Below are 21,500 nucleotides of genomic sequence, written 5' to 3'. Positions count from 1 at the left end.
AAATGTATCCCATTGGAATGGTTTGACTTCAGTAGCTAGGAGACATAAGCTTCAGAGTTAGGAATACACAGCTGATTATCTGGTGGGTCTGCCATTTTTTTCCCCTGCAAACACACATTACCTCATTTGTTCTTATTGGTGCCCGCCTGTTTCTACTTGTAGAAAACCTAGATTAGAGTGGTGAAATCAGCTTACTGTTATATTTTTTCATCAAAGCTGGTGTATGCCTTAGGGAGTCTATTTTGATCTCTGATGGACAGGAGAAACAGAAAAATGGTACATACCTTTGTAAAATATGGTATCATAAACTTCACTGACATAATCATGCTTAGTGTGCCACAGAAGTTATCAAACACCCATATCCCCAACGTGAAAAAGTAATTGTTAGACAATCAATCAATTTGCGACACAGATTCAGATAGAAGCTGAATGTTATTATTATTGTGTTCTATTATAGTAGATTTGCCTTTGAATTTGTTAAAGAATCTTTGTATGGGTAGATGAGTCATTATAAAACAAGGAAATGTATGTCTGCCTCCATTACTGGGATGTAGGTGGGTTCCATTTTACTTGGCAAATTTAAAATAGGGGTTGGCCCCTTTAAGGAGGGGTTACCCTCCCAAAATGGCTCCCTGAGAGGAAGTGGCGTGCAGGAAGTAACAAATGTAGGACAAAAGGAGGGCGGAGAGGCCTATTGTTTTTTTAAATATGTTTGGCATGGTGGAAAGTTTGTGGAGAAACTGGGGGGTTCTACACTGCATCCCCATTGCCTGTCTTGGATTGGACATCTTGGTGATTAAGTTACTGCAGTTGGAATGAAAAGATCCCAAGCACAAAATGAATAATTGGCAGCGAAAGTACCAGGGAAATCTTCAAGCCAGGTGAGATCATTCCTCTCTTTTTTTGTTTCTTCTTTTTCGATGGAATTGCTGGAGATATTTTTGCATTTTGTTGTGGATTTGTTTTTTCTTCTCATTTTTAAAACATAAAGAAATGGCAAGTTTAGCTTTATTGCTCATAGGTATATACTTTCAATACTGTAACATGTACTTTTTATGTAACATGTAACTCTGAATGTAATCTGAATTATTAATTTCTAAACATGTGAAATTTACTGGATATTATCCCAAATTACAAAACAAACAAATATGTTTTTAACGTTATATTATTTTGTAGATTAAATGTTGACAACAAATTAGATTTTAAGATAAACCTCTATGCTTTTTTAATTCATTTTCTAAAAGGGAGTGCCTTGAAAAAAAACCTTGGAAAACCATTTAACTGATATTAGTGATGTCATTCACATAATCCTATTCTGTGTGACCATTTTCTTATGACACTGAATGTAAAATTGGCCCACCCCATAGCATCATTCTGAACCTAAGATGTGCACGGGTCGCAATATTCGTACCATCACTGCATTTTTGATGCACTATCGGAATACTTCAATTTTTATATTGCCTACCAATGTCCTGGCAGAGGGATTGGCTATTGCACAACATAGACCCCTTGATATAGTTCATACAGTGACACACTAAAAGTCCAAAGATTTGCACAAAACTATTTGTAGGTGCTTGGAATTAGCTTCCATGTTCTCACTTTCACTTAAAACAAATCATGATTCATGAATGTAATCTACTACTAATGGTATGCATAATTACCTGCCATAATTACAGTCTTGGCATAAAAAGAGGATTTGGGGAATATATTGAATTAATTTGATGTCCAGATAGTTGCACAGCATACAGATGATAAAGTTAGCCCAAAATTACGACTGGACTGATGTTTCACCTGCAGTTTTTAATTACTGTACATAGTATACTATGTAAATAAAGCTATGGGCTCCAGTAAATTAAATATAAATTTTCCAATGAAGAAATAATAATGTAAAAGACCCTTTACCACTCTGAATAACTCACATCAATGCAGCTGTTTCAACTGTAGGTTGTGTGAGTGAAATGATGATGAAAGAAGATGCAGGTGGTCTGTACTTTGAAGCTATCAATAGATCCCTGAGACAAGACTCAAACATACAATGTGCAAGAACCTAGTCAAACACTTGCACGTTGCACTGCACTGCAGAAGCAGGAGACCTCTTAACAAGAGCTGCCTCATGACAAACATTGATGCTTGTAATGAGAAGATTCTTAAACTTGATCCTGATACCAATTACCAGCAGAAAGGCACCTTTTTTATAAATATCTCACGTTGGTTCTGAATAGGTGTGCTTAACCAAAGCAATACAGCTGTCCTGCTTTCTTACCATAATCTGCCATTGAATACACATTTATTGCACATAATATCCTAATATCTGTTACACCTCTGGTTTGTTTTTAACAATTAAACTAGTTGAAACAATGATTAGTCAATGCTGGTACATTCCTTGTGACTCATAGGATATAGAAACCTACAACTGTATGGTTGCCATACTGTGATCCATTCTAATTTCTGTAAATTGTAAAGGTAGCCCTATACCCAAATGCATGATCATCTTCAAGCTGCTAATGAGCACACACAAAAAGAAAAAAAGTAATCCGATTAAAACAAATGAAGAAATGCAGAAACATGGAGGGGAAAAACAAGAAAATTAGTGAAAAAAGGAGAGTCTTAAGGTAATATTTTCAAAGCATTTGAGCATGGGTTTCAGAATTAAGTCCTGGAAGACAGCAGTATTTGCTGGGTTTTGGTCTGTTTCAGCATCTGTGATTCATTCAAGTTGTGCATTGGCTAAATAATCCACAATTATTGTTCTCAAGGCCTTACTTGGCCACTGGTGGAAATAAACCACATATCTATAGACACTGTGGCCCTCCGTGAGTTGAGTTTGCACCCCTGAGTTAGATTAACTCAGTTATACATGCTATTGAACCTGGTTGGCAAGTTTTATCCTGGAGTCCACGTGATGCCCATGGTTAAACCTAAATCAAATCCTTTAACTATGTACTTTGATTAATTATTAGGCTTGGTAAAGGCATGTGAGCATGTTATATAAGTATTCATTTATTCACTCATACATTTTCATGCTCAGACTGTAAAATTAATTATCGATCGACCTGCACAAACAAGCTTTGACAGAACCAAAAGCAGAACAAACATCTGGCACTAGCAGACAGCTTTGCTTACCAGGGTTGCCCCTGTTATAGTGATGGAACAGATCATTTTTGTTCCTGAATTTCACAGCAACTTGTTGATGATATGCTGTTGCATAACAGCACACAGATGGGAAATTGCAGAAAATGCAACGCAATCTCTGAACTCATCAACTCCTCAGCAACAGAAATGCATTACACAACATGTTGTTGGGAAATAAGGATTCTAAGAGTATGTCCTAATATAAATCCGCCTGGTGAAGGATCCTGTGGAGAATTCAGAAAATAATTAAGTTGGAACATAGAACTACACTTTTATAAATGGCCAAAATACAAAGGGGACAAAACTTTGGACAATAACATAAAAAAATATTATACCATGGCTTGGATACGTACTAATTCTGATTGGTTGACAGCCATGCATTACATTTGTGTATAGGCATGGTAAAGTGTGTATTGGTACTTTGTCTCAATACAGCTTGAAATCACAATGCAAAGACTTTTCAAATCTGCCATGCATCACAGATTGCACCTCCATTGTAGTCTCAATGAAATACAAAATGAAGACTAGTGTTTTACTCCTGTATTGCTGGTGATTTGACCGTATCCTGGGTGATTAGGGGGCTCTTGCAAACTCAGCAAATTTAAAATGATACTCCAAAGAAAACCTCCGTCTGAATAAAAGTGTTTTATTCAAAAGCCTACCTTCTACCATAACTATTTCTGATCCAGGGAAATATCCTCTCCCCCAGTCAAATGCATGAGCTGTGAATGGTATGGCAAAATAGACAAACACCAATTCTGTTTCCATTACTAGTAAATTGAAATTGAGCTGCAACCCAACTATTATATAAATGTCAGACTATATGTAAAGCTCAGTGCCACATTTAAAACCACATCCATGCATGCTAGTTACCAATACAACCTTTTAACTTATAAGGAACAATATTGCTATTTGTGAAGGTAACTAGTAACAGTCCTCAGAATGGACGAGAAGTAAAAAAAAAAAAAGCAATCTGTGCCTGAACTGAGGGTAAGTGCCTTGAAGTAGTTTAGGAAACAAATGGAGCATTTAAAATTAGCCTGTATTCTAATTTAGTCTAAGATTTTCAGAAATCATTTAAATTTAATAATACTAACATACAGTTTTGCAGTCATGGTGAAGTTAGCCTTGCATGGGGGAAAAGAAAACACAAAGCAGAACATATCCTTAGGGTTATAGAGAATCTCAACCCTGGGATTGGACTTATTCGTGAATGAGCAATTTGTAAATGTGTGGATGCTGGTGCAAGGTGGAGAACAGCCAGTGTAGGTGTAGCCAATGGCCATTGTGAGAGAATTAATAGAATTGTCAAGTGTGATATTGGCTACAAGTGAGTGTTGAATGTTATATATTGGAATTCCTCATGTAGAGCCATTCACCCCAGTCAAATGTTAAAGAGGTTGTCATTCAGTCAGTTGTCATTTGCCCCTGTGAAATCCCCTTAAAAGAAACAGAAATTGCATTACAGCCTTTAAATGAGATTATTTATCCTGCATTGCATAGTAATGACACAAAAAATCAATATCTGCTGGTATCTGTTGTAGCATATACAATGTTTATTCCTGAGCGATGACGTGTGGAGAAGACATGAATGTTAAACTTCCAGTTGTGAAGTTGCAGGTCCATTTAGATAAGGGAGCAGGGGGTGAAGGGAAGGGGCTGGGGGGCAGTCACGCCATAAACATCAGAGCCCATGACATCACAGGCTGGAACACAGGTCAGAAAATGTAGTGGTGTGACCATGGTTGGTGAGGGAAGAGCAAAGAGGGTAGCTCCTCCTCTTGGGATGCTGCCAAGGCTTCTTTCAGGTCTCTGCAGGCAAGATAGGCATTCAGCACCACGGACAGTGTCACCTGCCGTCACACGCAGCACAGCCTGAGAGAGATGGCTGCATGTCCGGCTGCCTTGCCATGTTTGGATTTAACTTTGTTTCTACTTCTTTGTTTTTCTGTTCCCAATTCGGTTGCTTTTATGTTACTCTTCAGAATCTGCCTTTATGTTGTGTTTTCATCCAATCAACATTCAGCACAGCAACCGCATCTGGAGCTGTGTCACAGCTGGACAAAAGAAATAATGAGAAGCAATTCAAGCTACATGCTTTTTAATTCTGTGAACAAAATAAATAAATAAATAAATAAATAAATAAATAAATAAATAAATAAATCATGGAATTTGACTAAATGTGACATGTTTTGCAAAGGAATTCATAAATAGCTTCATTGTCCATTACTGAAAAGTAATGGAGAATAATTATGAGAAAAAAAAGCAAATTGAATTGAAAAATGTAAAATACATATAATGATACACATATAACATACATATAATTTTGAATTAATTAATTTACTTTTAGGCAAGGTGGCAGGGCAAGTAAACTTGAGCAATGAATCTAAGTTCTACATGACTGTTGTTTATTTTGTATGTGTAATAATTAGTCCATCATTTTTTTGTCGCATTTGGTACAATTTTCTAATTAAAATTAAAAGGCAAGCAGCAACTAGAATGAATCTGTGCCAGACTGAAACTCCATTTAGTTGTCAGAACTGATTTTCAGCTATTCTGGTTCTTTTTAATTTATATGTCAGTTTTAACTTTCTTTGCATTTTCCCATATTCCCTCCATTCATTGGATTTACAGTTAAAGCTGGCGGTTCTGTTGAGCAGACGTTTCACACAGCAGGGGTCAATGGGGGGCTCTTTGAACTCTTTTAATACTGTCATAATAGTTTGCTCTCAACGTGAGTTTTCTGTAGGCGGCAGAGTTTGTGAAGGCAGTGTGGTGTCAGGCCGAGTTCTTTCTTCATTGTGCTGTAATGCTTCTAAACCAGGTCAGACAGAATTCAAAATAAAACCAGCTTGAAATATACTTATATAATATGATATGTTTATACTTACAATCAATTACAACTATAAGTACCATTGCAGATAATACCATTGTTAGACACTGAATTCAAGCTAGGGAGATTGGAGCAAGCACAGTATTGTAGATTTAACATATGGATACATGTGATAATCAGAATGCCCTCTGTAAACAGGAACTTGAGGAACATGGAAGGAATTCATTCTAACCTTGTGCCCTGGTTAAACTGTCAACCTGGCTGTCTCAACTTGTCACTAATCATCCCCCAGTTTAACTAAAAGGTAGGATTTTCCCCCTCATCACTGTAAAGCACTTCGAATTTGAGAAAAGCACCAAATAAATGCAAGCCATTATTATGCATTACTATTACTAACCTTAATTCATATTGCCCTCAGCTTAGACCACGCATTATGCAGTTTTGCTACCTTTTTGTCTCAAATCCATGCTGCTTTGTAGCTATGAGAAGAAAGGAAATGCAAAACTGAAAAGCAAAGACAGTGCATTGTAGTTGTACTGAATCTGATCTGAGCCCTTGGTAGTTTTGATATTGAAATCATGTTTGGTGGAACAGCTGATCTGGGACATTAAAGAAAGCTCATATCGGCATTGTAGAGTTCAGATTTGCACACACTATCCACAAGCTGTCAGTTCTGAAAACAAAAGAAATCCCTCAACATTCTTTCGAAAACATTTCTAAGTTGAATGCCCTCAGCACTTGGTGGAACTTGGGCAAAGGGTAAATCCTGCTGGAAAGTTAAATATAAATGCTAATCCATTTAGGAAAGTTGTATACAAAACACAGGCCCACATCGCAATTGGTGAGCAGCAGGAAAGACTCCACAAACTGTGTGGGATGTCATGATCCCATATAATCTTATATTTTTTTTAATTTTGTTCCCGTGCCTTTCCACTCAAGTGTGATATTTACAAAAACCCCTGCTCCACTTTTAAGGGGAGGGCACCACAGATGAAATGGTGATTTTGGCTGGATAGGACAATTTTGAGATTACAATATATAACAACTGCTGTAGTTTCATAAAATATCCAAAACAATGTTCAGAAACTAAATTTAATAGTTCATTTAAATGTTTTTATACCAGCTGCATCAAGTATAGCCATGCACACAATTTACTTTAACTGCCATTTTCTCACAATTACATATTTCCTGTACGAACAATTCCTTTTCCAGCTTAACTTATAGATATAGCTACCATATATGACATGATGCTTCTTAACCAAATTAGCTGGTAATTTACAGAAGCTTTTTTGCTATATTTTGCCATTTCTATTTTATGGGGTATTATATGTAGAAAAATAGAAGAAAAAACCACATGCATAGGGTTTTCAGCACATGCATAGGGTTTTAAAAAAATAATTAATCAATAAAACTAATTTTTGTAACCCCATCTATAAATTGCCAGCTATTGAGTTATTCCTCACATTTAAATTGAGTGAATTCTGACTTAATCCACAGAGGGGAAAAAAATGTTTTAACTAATATGCAGAATTGCACATTTTAATTATTCCTAAGTTGATTTGCATAAGTTCCATAAAAAAAATAAGTCATAGTACAAAAAAGTCTGCATTTGTGTCCATATTCAAAATATAAAATATCATTTTGATTGGAGGAAAGGTATTTTTCCCATATTCAAACCTCTCCTTAAAACAATAAGCAATAAGAGAAAAAGCAGCCCTATGCCAGTATATTATGAGTTGAAAACAGAGGAGAAAAACAACATTATTGTGCAATATACTTGTTGAGCAAAGGCCCTTGTATGTGGTGACTCATACTGCTCTCAATTTGCATACCATCCATTCATACTGCTGAGCAGTTACTGACACAGGCCAGTGACCAGCTTAAAGGTACAACTTCAGGTCCACAGCAAGGATCCCAACCAACACCGTTTGAGTAACAGACTCAGCTTATTAACTGCTGAACATAACTTCTGAGGTGTGTCTTTAGTTTCAGACAACCATCTATTCTAAGCCTTGACATTTGAATCTGTTTCATGTGCAAGATCAAGTCACCTTAATTAAGCACTCCCTTATTAAACAAACAATAAATCTCCATCAATTGCAAAAATGCAAAATCCAAAGATCATATTTCACAAAATGTATAAATTCTTACCACTTTCATATATTACAGAGTACATTTCAATGCCATTTAAAATATATATTTTTAATGTTTCTTTTTCATTCATATTACAATCCACTGACACTCTTGTGCTCTTATGCAGAAGTACAGTAGTTCTATGGCATTCTATATGTAGCACAGAAAATAAGCAGCAACACGATGGACAAGTGGAGGTGTGAATTCCATGGCCCATGTCATCAGATCTGCCAGCTATTTGTAGCTCGTCATAGTTTTGTGACTTGGCTTTGCTTCCTTTGAAAAGTTGCCTTATATTAATTAAATGTACATTCAGACATTTAGTGGGAGGATCTATAAGTTGCTCTTGCAGGAACTTACACTAGATAGGTAAGGTTAAGAAGGGTTTTCAGGCACAGAAAGTGCCCATGGCTGAGAAGACACTGATTCAATGTGTAAAGTAGAACTTTAGTCAATGTTGAATGCCACCACAAATGTACAGACATCTGAAGAGTCCCTGAAGCATAAATACAATTGTGTCACTTATGTATTTCACAGGGAATTGTATCCAACTATGTATTGAATAAGGGCATAACATCCAGTCACAATGCACACAAATGCAGATGCACAGTAGAATGAAAACCGTATATTATGTAGATTAATACTGCTTAGTCGTTATATGCTATATGGGAATAAGCCACGGCTGAAACAAAGATAAAGAGAAAAAAGTGTGCAAGTTCTGTCTCAGAATTAAACCACCTATGAATGCAAGGTATCATAATGTTTCTCTGGTCACGTTTGGGCTGTGATGACACACCTAGACAATTTTTTTATTGCATACACAAATCACTACCAGCTATTAAAATGCATGTGATGTTTTGTCCATAAATATACTGCTTTCGGGCAATCTATAGTACGCCATTTCATTTGTGATTACTCCTTTGACTTTCTGAACAAAAAAGAAATAGTGAATTCTTCATGCTTCGGTCGATGGGGTCCATCATCACAGCGAAAAGAATGTTGAGCTCATCATATGCTTATATGGAAAGACAGGAGGGGTCGCTTGGAGCTGTCCAGTTCTGAAATTAAAGGCATCTCACACCAAATCAGCTCCATAAAGAGTCACGCGTCAGAAGGTATGAATCAGTCCTCGAATTCGTTTATTATTAGAGTACTCGAACGCGAGTTCATCACCCAACAACCCCCACTACCCAAACAAACACATACGCAAACACACCCGCACACGCACGCACACAACTTCAAGTTCAAGTGATGAGCTCAATAATTTCTACATCCTGGGGATTTCAGCATACTGAGCAGTCTCCTTATAAACACGTGTTACTCAAATTTGCAACGCCAGTCCCATATGTGTACCCAAACCCATAATCCACCAGCATGGAGTGATTGCATCTTACTGGTGAGAAAGCCCTTTTGTATGGTTATCAGGATCGGGGCGAGGACTACCATGCCATCCTCCTGCTCAAAATTGACATCGAAACCAAAAAGTTTGCCTGCACCAACCTGTCACTCCATTCATTTGCCGCGTATTTCCGCTCACAGAAGTGGCGTTAGGGGTTTTTATGACTCCACTCCGTCGGAATCGCAAAGAAAAGTCATTCCGGAGTTTGCTTCTCTGACCGCGTTTGGCACGATTCGCAGGTTAATGTCAGAAACCAGTAAGCACTGGCGAAATTGTCAGCGGGTTCTCTTATATTACATTACTGGAACGGATCTCTTATGTGAAAGGTAAGCACTACAATTTTGATAAAGTAGTTCGATTATGTCAACGTCTTTGTTAGATAGTAGAGGTAGAAAACTACTAGCCTATACTCGTGGCAAAGGGATATTGAAACGATAAAATTTAAGCGCATACGAAAGGAACGGTAAATGAGAGGTGGGGGGGCTGCTTTACTAATTTAATGTGGTGCACTGTTGTAGTTCAAATGTAGCCTATTTTTGCTCATTGTGCTTTGTAGTTTCACGGCATATATGTTTAATTCATATCAGTTGGCTCAGTTGTAGCTAAATATTTGGCCAGCTGTATGTTCATATTTTCTTTCTGAATCTGTAAACCGCAATAGTGTACGTTGTATGGCTGCTACACTATTGACCTCTATAGCTACATTCTATATCTGAATGGTTTGTTCAAGTAAATCAAGCTAGTTTGCATTATGCATAACTTGCTAAGATAGGCCTAAACATTTTGCTGCAATGATTCCACATTACTTTGGATAGACAGATTAGCTTGTAGGCAGTTAGTGTGTGATAGTACGGCGACGGTTTTCTATAGCCTAATCAAGTTCCTGTGTGGTCTAAATGCATCTACGCATTTCCCTTCACTGAAGACTCCAAAGTTTGGTCTTTCAAAAAGCAGTAAATTTATAAATACTTTCGTTGTTGTTACTGTTGTTGTTGTTGCTGCTGCTGCTGTTAGGGTTAGGGTTGTTCAACTTTTAATACGTCGGGCATGTAGCGTGATGTTTGCTTTATATACTGCCGTGAAAACTGTTCCATCTCTGTGGAAACTTTGGTAAATATAAATGTAAGGGTATCCTACCCAACAGCTGCCTTGAAATATCGTTAAGTTGAAGTCGGTGAATTGTAACCGACAAATGAGTGCTGGCTTCCCAAAAGTATAGGCTGACGTAGGCACGCAGTCTACAAGTAATATTAAAAGATAATCGTCGCTAAATTATAGCGCTTTGTATAGAAAATGAACTCAACAATTTTAACCACTTATCCTGTAGTTTCTACCGCACAATAATGTATACAGAGCATTTTTTTGTCCATTAATCAATCTCAAATTACACGTTATGCATGATGAATGCCTCCTATAACTTAACTGAACGAAATGTATCCCATAGGGTGGTTGCTTTGAATGAAATCGCATTCTAAGTTCTTTTTTTAATTTTTCATCTATCTTTAATTGTTTCTAAACTACGAGAATCTTATGTTTCCTTAGAATAACATTTCGAACAATAATTATGTATGGCCTTAGCCGAGCTAAAAATGTAATGAATGCATGCACAATTATCTTGTTTTAATAGTTATCCTAGCGTTAATTGGGTTACTTTAAACGATATCAAACGACCAAACACTGCACCTAAACCAACGAGAGCCAGCTTGATTGGTCCTGAAGTAAGTTTAACATACCAGAAAGTTATACGCACATTGTCATTCAGTGGGGTTTTATGTTGATGTTGAGCATTTCAAAAATGTTCCCGTGGGAAGCTATTTAAGTACTCTCTTCTGACCGTTCACATCTAGAATGGAATAAATTCAAGTGCTGCGCATCAAATAAAGAGCCTGTCATTTAGCTAAAATACACATCACGTTATCATGCATATTGGAAAATTAGTTCTCTTTACTTATATCATCGTAATCAAATAGTCATTTAACTGAGGCAATTGTGAGGGATTGGACGCCAAGCAATATTTGGCCAATGTTGAATATCCGATCTTTGTCTGGAACACTCGTTTCTTGGAACGCGGTGGACCTCGCCCAAAGACAAGCGCTCCTGGGTTTGACTTTTATGCGCACCGGTGGCATATAGAGTGGGCCTTAGTTGAAAGAACAACTTCTTTCCAGTGTCAGTACTTATCAAGTATTCGTAAATGAGCATGTAACCAAATTAAATGACATCTACATACTGAAATTACAACAGTAATGTATAATTAAATGCAATGAATGTTGTAGGCTACCAGTTGTAGCCTATACCGAATAGGTAAATTGATCCGTGCCACGACATGCATGAAATGAGCTCCTGTGCTGTGCTCACGCGTCTGGAGGCAATTTAACAGTTTAATAATTACAAAGCTTTTACTGCACTTATATTGTTATTACTATAAGGATTTCATAAAGATGTTAAGGACAATTCACAGTGATTCACCCGGTTGTTAGCAAACATTACAAGTGCAGTGTCGCAGTAGCCAATTTTGAAATAGATTATGTAATATTATTGATAACTTCTATGTAGCTATGTAAAATGTATACTTAAATCTGCATTTACAATGCTGACAAGTAATCATAATTTTCACTGTTGTTGGCTACCTTTAGGACCCAGCGGATTGCAGAAGTATTGCACCCGAAGAGGGCTTGCAATCGTTATATTAGCTCGCATTTGAAGAAGATTGTTTATCTACCAGTAATGTTAGGTGGTGGAAATCGGAAGCTTCCGTCCTTTCCATATTGTTACATTTGTCCTCCAAGTGTCCCAAAGAAAAATAAGCAGATCAATGTGATCGGAGATGATGCCCTTGTTACCTGAGAACTAGGCGAATCTTTGGGCGATGTTTATCACATCAAATGGACTCTCCGAGTGCTCTGTATGCTAAATCTTCTTTGCCGAGCACTCAGTGGAGTGAGTCCTGAGAACAGGAGAGGATTTTTTCGCCACCGAAGCGAACTGAAGTGAGTTATGTCCTCTTTCCAATATCAGATATGCGTTCGTAAAGACAATTCGCGGAGACTGTGATATATTCGCTTCCCGGAGTTAAATATCCACCTTCAGAGAGTGACACAAGGAGGTTAACTCGAAAAGAAAAACGCAAGCACGATACAGCTCGAGATAAAGTTTATTGAGAACCCTTTGGGAAAGAGAAATTACCAATGCTGATAACTGCACTCCGGATAAAAAAGTGGTGAGTGTTTCATCTAACAACGTGTGAGGTTGTCAGTGTGAATCCCTTTACTGTAAGTCTGAGTCTCTGACCATTGATTACTTCGAAGTCCTTTCTCGATTTCTGCTTCAACCGCTTTTGCAAGCTAAGGAAATGTGTCACGGTTCTTCAGTGAAGATTGACGCGGGTCGAAAAGCTCCATAAATCTCTCTTTAGTCAGCTCATTTACACTCTGGCACCATCAACTTTTTTCGTGACTCCATCCCCCGAGCTTATCAAATTTAGATTAGCACGCATATCTTAGAGCATCCAGAGCTGCTGAACTTGTTGAACACTCAGTAAGACCGACTCTTCGCACTGTGGAAGTGTAAGTATTTCGTGAAATGCTAAATGTTTTACAAATATGAATACGCCTGAATTAATTTGGACAAAAGGGAAATAGAGAAAAATACGAAAAACTGTTAATAAATAGATGATGAATAGTACATTTATTATTATTATTATTATTATTATTACAACCAGTAGTAGCCGATTGTTAATAAATGAATCATAATAATAATTACTACTACCACCACCATCATCGTCGTTGTCATCATCATCATGATTTTCTACAGGTCTCAGATCACATTTGATGAAATTACCTTTATATCCCTGAATATAAGTTTGTTAGACAACTCCTACCCATTCTCTTCCTCTGGCTATGAGTGAGGGCGGGAAGGAGACCAGAGAGACCGAAGATTATTTGGAATGATCATAACATCTTCTTGTTTCAAAAGACCAGTTATGATAATTTGTTAGAAATTAATCATCCGCTTTGTTGAAGGGTGTTTTGCAGGCACATATTTGTCAGGGGTACAAATAGTTCCAGAAATTCTATCGCCCTCTGGTGGGGGTATTAAAATCTTTATGCTATGCTACCTCCTTAATACGCTCATCAAAACTGCTTTTCCGCCGATCTTTGAAGACTGGGAGAATGTATTACAAGCCGCGTATTGACAAGGTAAATGTGCTATGAATGAGTGATGCTATTAGGCGCGTGCATGCTTACCTACGCACTGACACTTTTTTTTTCTGTGTGGCAAACCAAGAGTGTTGGTAAGATCTTGTCCGACGTGCAGAACTAAAACTGTAACATAATATTGCAGTTCATCCCATGTCGCGTATTAAAGAACGATATTAAGCCCTTTAATATATTCAGATATATTTATATTAATAATACATGACAAAGAAAAATCGACTTGTTGCTCCCAATGAATGCATGCTTAAAATGAATTTGGAATGTAGACTCTTAGGTAACTTAAGAGTAGTGCAGGAGTTTAATGGTAAAATGTTCTTCATTTACTGCAATGAAGCCAACCAGAAAGCCAACTTTTTTGACAGAATAACAGACGTTTTAGTACTGATCATTTTTTCAAAATTTTTATTTTAATGGAGGTTTAATTGCATGTCCATCAATAGCATGTAAGGCCTATTTTAAATATTTTTACTCTGTTTAATGGTTGGCTAAAATTTATGAAATTGGCTGATTCTTAATTTCGGGGATGTATGCTTGACAGCTACGAATAGGTGTAATGTTATTTGAAGAACTGAGTATTTTATCAGAAAATTCATTTTGTCCGGTTACTATTGCAAGAATTCCATATATACACATAACAGGGCACCTGTATAATTAGGCACACTGCAGCTATAGTCCAAAACCTAATTCTAATCTTGCTCGTTTACAGCCCATAACTGATTATATGTAAATATATTAATTTAATTTTAAAGTACAAATAAATAGATTAATTTGGAATTCTCTTTTCTCAGAATGTTGAAGACTGTTTTCACAAGGAATCTAGATGTTTATAAGATCCAGTGCATATTGGCAGTTTTTGTTGTTATACTGTTTGACCTGCTACTTCCATGTGCGAATTCCCTATTTAAATTGTTTTCATCATAACAACATGGTGGGTGCTAAAGTTAGTTTTAAAAATGTATTCCTTCTCATTCGCTTAGAGGTTTGCTGTGCATGCCTGTTTGCTGACCCCAACTAAAAAGCAATCTGAGCAGCATGGAATGTTGCAACAGAAGCTCTGCAATGAGGTAGTCTTGCAGGAAAAGTGATTTTAATAATATGTCTGGCACTCCTGTATGGTGAGAACATATCTGTACAAAGCAGGGCCAGTTCAGAGAGAACATAGCTCCCTTCCCCCGCGTATATGCTTTGTCATTATTTGTATCATTTTCTAGCTTAGCCGCTTCGGTGCTTATATGGACGGAGGGAGGGGGAGAGAAAGTGAGTGACAGAGACAGAGGCTGCATTGTGGTTCTGTGCCTGCACAGCTCTGCAAAGCGAAAGAGTGAGAGAATGAAGGGAGCACAGGGGAAAAAATGAAGTCAGAGGTAGAAAGTACTTTGTGACATCACATAAAAGAGAGCGAAGAGAATCCATGAAATCTTGAGAGATGGTAATAACGTAAATTGATTATGCACTCTTTTCTGAAGCTACTTGAGTGGCAGTTGCAGCCAGGCGTGTTAGTATGCTGTGTTTGGAGCAGCCTGCCACGCTTGAGCGGCCCAGGGGTCGGAATGCAAGTGGGCGCTAGGGAGCGTTTCGCCGTCTTTAAAAACAGAAAGAAATCTGGCACAGCGCTGCTTTCTCCCAGGCCACAGAGCATCATGAATCATTAATGTCTTTGGACACGAACTGGGGCCTCTCATTTCTCATTGGTGGACAGTTAGCCTGAAAACACACCCCCCACATGTCCAGGTCGTGCCATGGAGCAGCAAGCACGATGCATGACGAGAGCTGGCTAGTCCTCTGGCATAAAGTATCAGAAGTGAGAATCAGTCCGGTGTTTGTTTTGCATTGAACAATGAATGACCTTGCTCCAGCTTAATGGGAACCAATCGTTATGCGCTTTAAATCAGAAATGGCTGTACTCAAAAGCATAGAAAGCAGGCATTGTGAATATTATCTGGCATCAGTTTTACAGGTGTCTCTAGGTATCTATGGTCTATAGTTTGTGTTCTTTCTCATTCCCCTCGTTACATACAGTTAGCAGGAACACTGGGGGATGAAGTGCTTGGTCCATAAGCGTGTCATTTAAAATGCATCACCGGGCCGGTCCTTTTTTGTGCAGTCACAAAGGAACCCCACGAAGGAACTGCTGAATAATGAGAGAAACGGCTTATCTAAATCATAGTCAGTGATAACGGCCCTGCGCCTGTGATCTCTAATACACTCCAGCGGTTGTCTGCCCGTGTAATCTGTGTCAGCTCGTTCTGCTTATCTCCCCCACACCAAACGGGCCATCCCGGATCAGTTCCTGGCACCCTGACATTTTAATACATTAATATTATGTCTGTGAAGTCATGGTGAGCTGTTAATCAGATCTAGTTACACGCCCCAGAACACTGTGTGTAATTCTGCTGCAGTTCTTACCTCTGGTGTCTCCTCTGCGGACACTCCTGAATTTATAAAAGCAGGTCAATGTTCTCCCATCACTGTCTTCTTTTATTTATTGCTTTTTTTGTCAGCTTTGGCCTATAGGTCTAGATAATTATGGTGGGTGAAGAATGGACAGAACAACATTTTTAGATACATAATTTTAATTGTTCCTTTTCTAGCATGTTTGCAAGCCTCGCGCAGTTTAAGTATGTCCGTAACAAGGAATCTGAAGGAGAAGATGAATGACACATCCCAAAAGATATTTGGAGTCTAAACGCATTCTCCAGCCCCTTAGACCCAAGATGTCTGGAGTTAGAAGGAATTTCATTAAGTCTTATAAAATATGCAGCACACACCGTATATATGTTGCCTATAAATAGCAGCGACGTGCCAGTCTTCCCTAGACTTCACTATTATCAGAGTACCAAGAAATACTAGTTTATTTCTACAGGGATTTCACCTTCAAGAGGTTTGGATTATTATTATTTGCAATATGACTAACAGCCTGATACAGGCAATATTTCATTTTGTGTCTTTATTAGTAAAATCATGTCCTCTTGTGGGCTCAAGGAAATTAATCCAAAAACAGTTTCCCTTCAAACAGATTAAAACACCATCAATAGATAGTAGCTTGTGATTGCCTTTCATATTCCGGGGGGGAGTGCTGTAGGCTAATGCTAAGCAACATATTGCCACAGTGGGGTAGTTGACATCCAAGGCTAAATCCTTGTTAGCATTTTGGAAGGCTGTGCGTTTGAGGTCCAGAGAAAGGACTTTTATGTTTTTTCAAATGTAATTCATGACAGCACAAGCATAAATTCAGGGGTTTTTTTTGCCATTGCATAATGATATATTGTCATGGTTTTTGTTACACTGATTGACATAGCAGTTAATTGGGGGGCGACATAGCTCAGGAGGTAAGACCGATTGTCTGGCAGTCGGAGGGTTGCCGGTTCAAACCCCGCCCTGGGTGTGTCGAAGTGTCCTTGAGCAAGACACCTAAGCCCTAAACTGCTCTGGTGAATGAGAGGCATCAATTGTAAAGCGATTTGGATACAAGCGCTATATAAATGCAGTCCATTTACCATTAATTCACTCTCATCTAAAAGAATTGATTAAATTAATTGATGTTTGATTGCTACAACATGAAATATGTCAATGTAAACTATTTTGACTCAGAAACACACTTTCTAAATGACATGTTAGACTTTGACAAAGAGTGAGCTATGATGAACAAGATCAGGTCAAAACCTAGTATATGGCTGAACCTAACACACTTCATCCGGCTGACCAATGGTGTAACTTCATAACTCGGCCGACCAATGGTATAACTGCATCACTCAGTCACTCAGTCACAGACATTCGCATTTGTAGCTAGCCCCACTGTTGCGTTCCAGCCAAAAATCTTAAGCCCAAAGAAAGCTACCAACTCTGTACGTATTTAAGGGGTTATCTGGCAAGTTAGCATGATAACAAGACATCTATTGCCTAATGTTTGAAGTCAGACATCTGCTATGTACCTTTACATCAAACTATTTACATGAGTCCAGGCTGAGTACAGCTGACAGTTACAATTCAAAAGTGATAATTAATAGTCAAAGCCTACCTTTACAGCCCACATTTCCCTCAAAGTGGAGTGAAACCCCAAACCTTATATTACCAATTAGAAAATGGCTGATTTCTGACAAGAGATATGCATGGCACATGACCAGGCTGACAAAGAAAGGCTGGCTGTGAATACTAGTATCACAGTAACTGCACAGAGGCTGTAATGCATTCTGCTACTGACATTGTAAAGCTACTGTACTATGGCTAAAGGACCATATATACAGCTAATAGGTGTAACTGACAGCACCGCAAGCCAGGATTCCTCCCATGCAAAGTTTATTTGCCTGAAAAACAGGCTGCAAGTTTTCCCTTCCTTTATTTCCTTATTTTCATGCAATGTCCTCAATTTTCCCTCAAGCGATATGTGGCCACACACCACTGATAAAAGCCAAAGCTGATTATTTTCTCAAGGTATCGATTAAAAATATATACATATTGCTCTTTAACAACAACCTGCCACAAGGGAAGGAAGAAAAGTGTCCATGACTACTGCTCTGTTGGTTACCCTACTGTAAGCTAAACAGTATTCATGCATTTCAAAGGGTCTAGCTATTACATAAAACTCAGAGCTACAGCTGTTGCATGTGGGCTCTAGACCTGGAGCAAGGGAGTCCTGTTTCAAAAGTTCATATTGCATGGGCAAGGAAGCTGCTTAAATATTCAATTGGTTTCAGTTTCAGTTAATTAATTTAAAATATTTACGTTCAATTGGCCATAACTCAGCCAGTCATAGATGTTTAATAATTATACTATATAATGGAGCGGGACGGCATGCAATAAGATTTCAAGGATGAACTGAGCGAAGTATAAGTATAATTTTGTGTTGTGTAGTATTACGTATGGTAATACAGTATAGTGTAACATACAGGGTACAGGGTAGCTCCTTGTTTTGTGGAATTATGCCTACTTGGTTGCTTCTGGAAATCATCCCTTTCCTCACTTGCTGCCTCTTCCTCCTCCTCCTCCTTACAGTGCGTGGCCGATGGGTGAGTGATGATCCACGGGAAGCGAACCTGAGACAGCAGGAGCTCATTGCTCAGGCAAAGGGGGGCCATTTATCAGTGTGACTGAGACAGCTTCTCGAGACCCCTCCCCCCCCCCTCCCCCCCCAACATCTACCACCCGTGCCAGGACTGTCAGCCACCACCCGCCGAGACGACACGCCGACCTAGACGCCGGCGGAGACAAGAGCCAGCCCAAATAAAACCCGGAAAAGCCAGACGCCCCCCGAACCAGCGGTACGCCACGCTGGGCATGCTGACTTCCTCCCAGAGTCCTCAGTTCAGCAGAGGGTGGATTATGGTGCAATAAACGTCAGCTCCGCTCGCGGTTTTTCAGAGAAGTCGATCAGAGACGTCGTTCGAGCAGGGACAGGAAGGGGGAAGGGGGCAGCCATGCGCTGGCTGGCGCTGCTGACGCTGCAGGCCGCGTGGGCCGGCCTGTGCCAGGCCATGCAGCACTACCCCTCCGTCTGGGGCCACTACGACGTCTGCAAGTCGCAGGTCTACACCGACGAGGGCCTGACCTGGGATTACATGGCCTGCCAGCCCGAGGCCACCGATATGACCAAATATTTGAGAGTGACACTCGACCCCCCCAACATCACCTGTGGTGACCCACCGGAGACGTACTGTGCTTTGGTGAGTTTAAGCCATTCGCCCTGCCTCCATGTTACTGTATGATTTTTAAAAAATCTCTTTTTATACAAAGGGTTAGGTTTTTATATCAGGAATAGTCTATGAGAGTGGTGTCTTGTAATTACATCACGCACACATCCTTTTACAGTATGTGTGTACATAATCACACAAACTAAAATAAATGCAGTAAATGATTACTCTTTATGCTTGAGGAACCGTAAAATTAAAGTAATGGGTCAGATTTAAAGTGCATTTAAGCAATGAATAGTTTAAGTAAGTGGGGAGGATTTGTGTTTAACCTGTTCCCAAGAGAGAAGGCTTGTGCTCAGTTGAAATATTGTAAACATACTGGAATATATAAATAGCCAGCTTGTTAAGTATGTGATAAGTCAAGCATCAATGGTTCTTTTGGCATTTTCTAGAAATTACATGAGATTTTCTGGGAAACCAGTAAACATTAGAATATGATTCCCAGAGTCTGTGAGTTGTGGGAAGCACGGTATCAAGCAATTAGAAAGTCAAAAGGCCATTATGTCTAACTAAACATTCTTACTGGTTCTTTTTTATACAACCACTCCAGGTTCCTTTTTTAAATAGAAAAGGTTCATCTTGATCAAGTTTCTCCACACAAACATTGGCACATCTTCAGTAAAACACGCAATCCTTGGAGTGATCATATCAATAAAAGGCTCATCCAGATGTCCAAGCTCTTTAGATAATAGAAGATTCAAAAACCGAAGACACTGAGAAAGTACATGCACAGAGAGTTTTGTCATTGCAGGGAGGGGAGTCAAATGAGGAGGAAATATCAAACTGAAAACTGTTTTCTGTGGGTTATGATCAGTGAATTATTCTACTTGTACAGTGAAGTTCGTAAGTATTTGGACAGTGACTCATTTGAATATATTGAACATGAGGTTAGTGCAGACTGTCAGATTTAATTTGAGGGTATTTACATCCATATTAAGTGATATGTATAGGAATTACAGCCCTATTTATACATAGGAAATACCCTCAAACTAAAGCTCACAGTCTGAACCTCATATTGATTGTTGCATTTCAAACCCAATGTGGTGGATTACAGAGCCAAAATCACATGTGGACTGCACTGTATATAACAACAATGTTTTATTCATAGTGTAATTATTCAGACTTAAGACTTACGTACCTCAAAAATATATATGAGCATGTTGGTTTTCTTTGATAAAATCATTGCTTTTGAGAAAGAAAAAAAAACAACTGGCTTGAGTGGCCACTTTTTGATCACAAAAATACAGAGGATCCTCTCTGACCTGAAACATGATTGTGTCTATTTACTTAGCCGTTACTGGTATTTCAAATTGATGATTGAATTTCAAAACAGACCCTGGAGAGAATGCCAACACCGATTTAAAATACCAAATCCAGGCAAATTCTAATGACAACTGCGAGGTGAAGTGTTTATTTACTGAACGTTCCTGTAAATCGGTGTGCGTCTCTGAAATTAGCCTTTGAAAACCTTGGAGTAATGTTCCAAACACAAAGCTAGTGGCCTTGCAAGGGCCATTTAGAAGTATCCAATTTGAAAATATCCCAAGGTTTTTCATTGACACAGAACCACAAGGTGCCTAGCAGCTCACAGCCATGGCTATCCACAGACAGAAAGGAGAAATATGCTACATGGCTCCAGGCGGAGTGTGAAGTGCACAACTTCATAAATCTCACTTTAGCTCCTCTGTCACATAACCCGTGGTGCATATCTGCTGAAAAGTCTGTCCATGGATGCCTTTATTCCACTGCCTGTGGGTTGACCCTTGACTTCTGACCTTGAACTGCCTGAATCCCTTGGTGCAGATGATCTCCTCCAGGATATTATATTCTCCTCGGTTTGTTAACCGCCTTTATCAAAGTAATTATGAAGCATGGGGTGTGTAGAACCGCCAATTAAATCTCAACGTGGGGGCCGGAAGCTTTCTGGTGGGCACAGCTGAATTTGGTGCTTCTGTTGGAGCCTGCTTCTTGGGATCGACGTTCATGCCCCAGGCGAGGTCCATCTCAAAATGGAGGGCCATGCTATGCAGTTCCGCTGTGCCCAATGCCTTTCAGCATAGGGGGGAAAAAGGAAAATATGTGGTGAAGAATATGAAGAG

General features: G+C 38.9%; 1 protein-coding gene across 4 annotated transcripts in view; it reads left to right on the top strand.

Annotated features, from left to right (window-relative positions):
* The first annotated feature begins 659 nt into the window (after positions 1–659).
* LOC135256669 (netrin-G1) overlaps positions 660–21,500 on the top strand; it is a 95,138-nt gene continuing 74,297 nt past the window's right edge. The window contains exons 1-2 of one of the 4 annotated variants that reach the window (XM_064338659.1): positions 660–881; positions 18,707–19,374. In XM_064338659.1, coding sequence (XP_064194729.1) covers positions 19,129–19,374 — 246 coding nt within the window. In that variant the 5' untranslated portion in view covers positions 660–881; positions 18,707–19,128. Of the gene's footprint in view, positions 882–9,459; positions 9,824–12,174; positions 12,488–18,706; positions 19,375–21,500 lie in introns of those variants that run through there. The other 3 variants (XM_064338662.1, XM_064338660.1, XM_064338661.1) reach the window with 3 other exon arrangements.

This window comes from Anguilla rostrata, chromosome 6 (assembly GCF_018555375.3).
Source record: "Anguilla rostrata isolate EN2019 chromosome 6, ASM1855537v3, whole genome shotgun sequence".
Classification (NCBI taxonomy): domain Eukaryota; kingdom Metazoa; phylum Chordata; class Actinopteri; order Anguilliformes; family Anguillidae; genus Anguilla; species Anguilla rostrata.
This window is presented reverse-complemented; position numbering and strand designations above follow the sequence as displayed.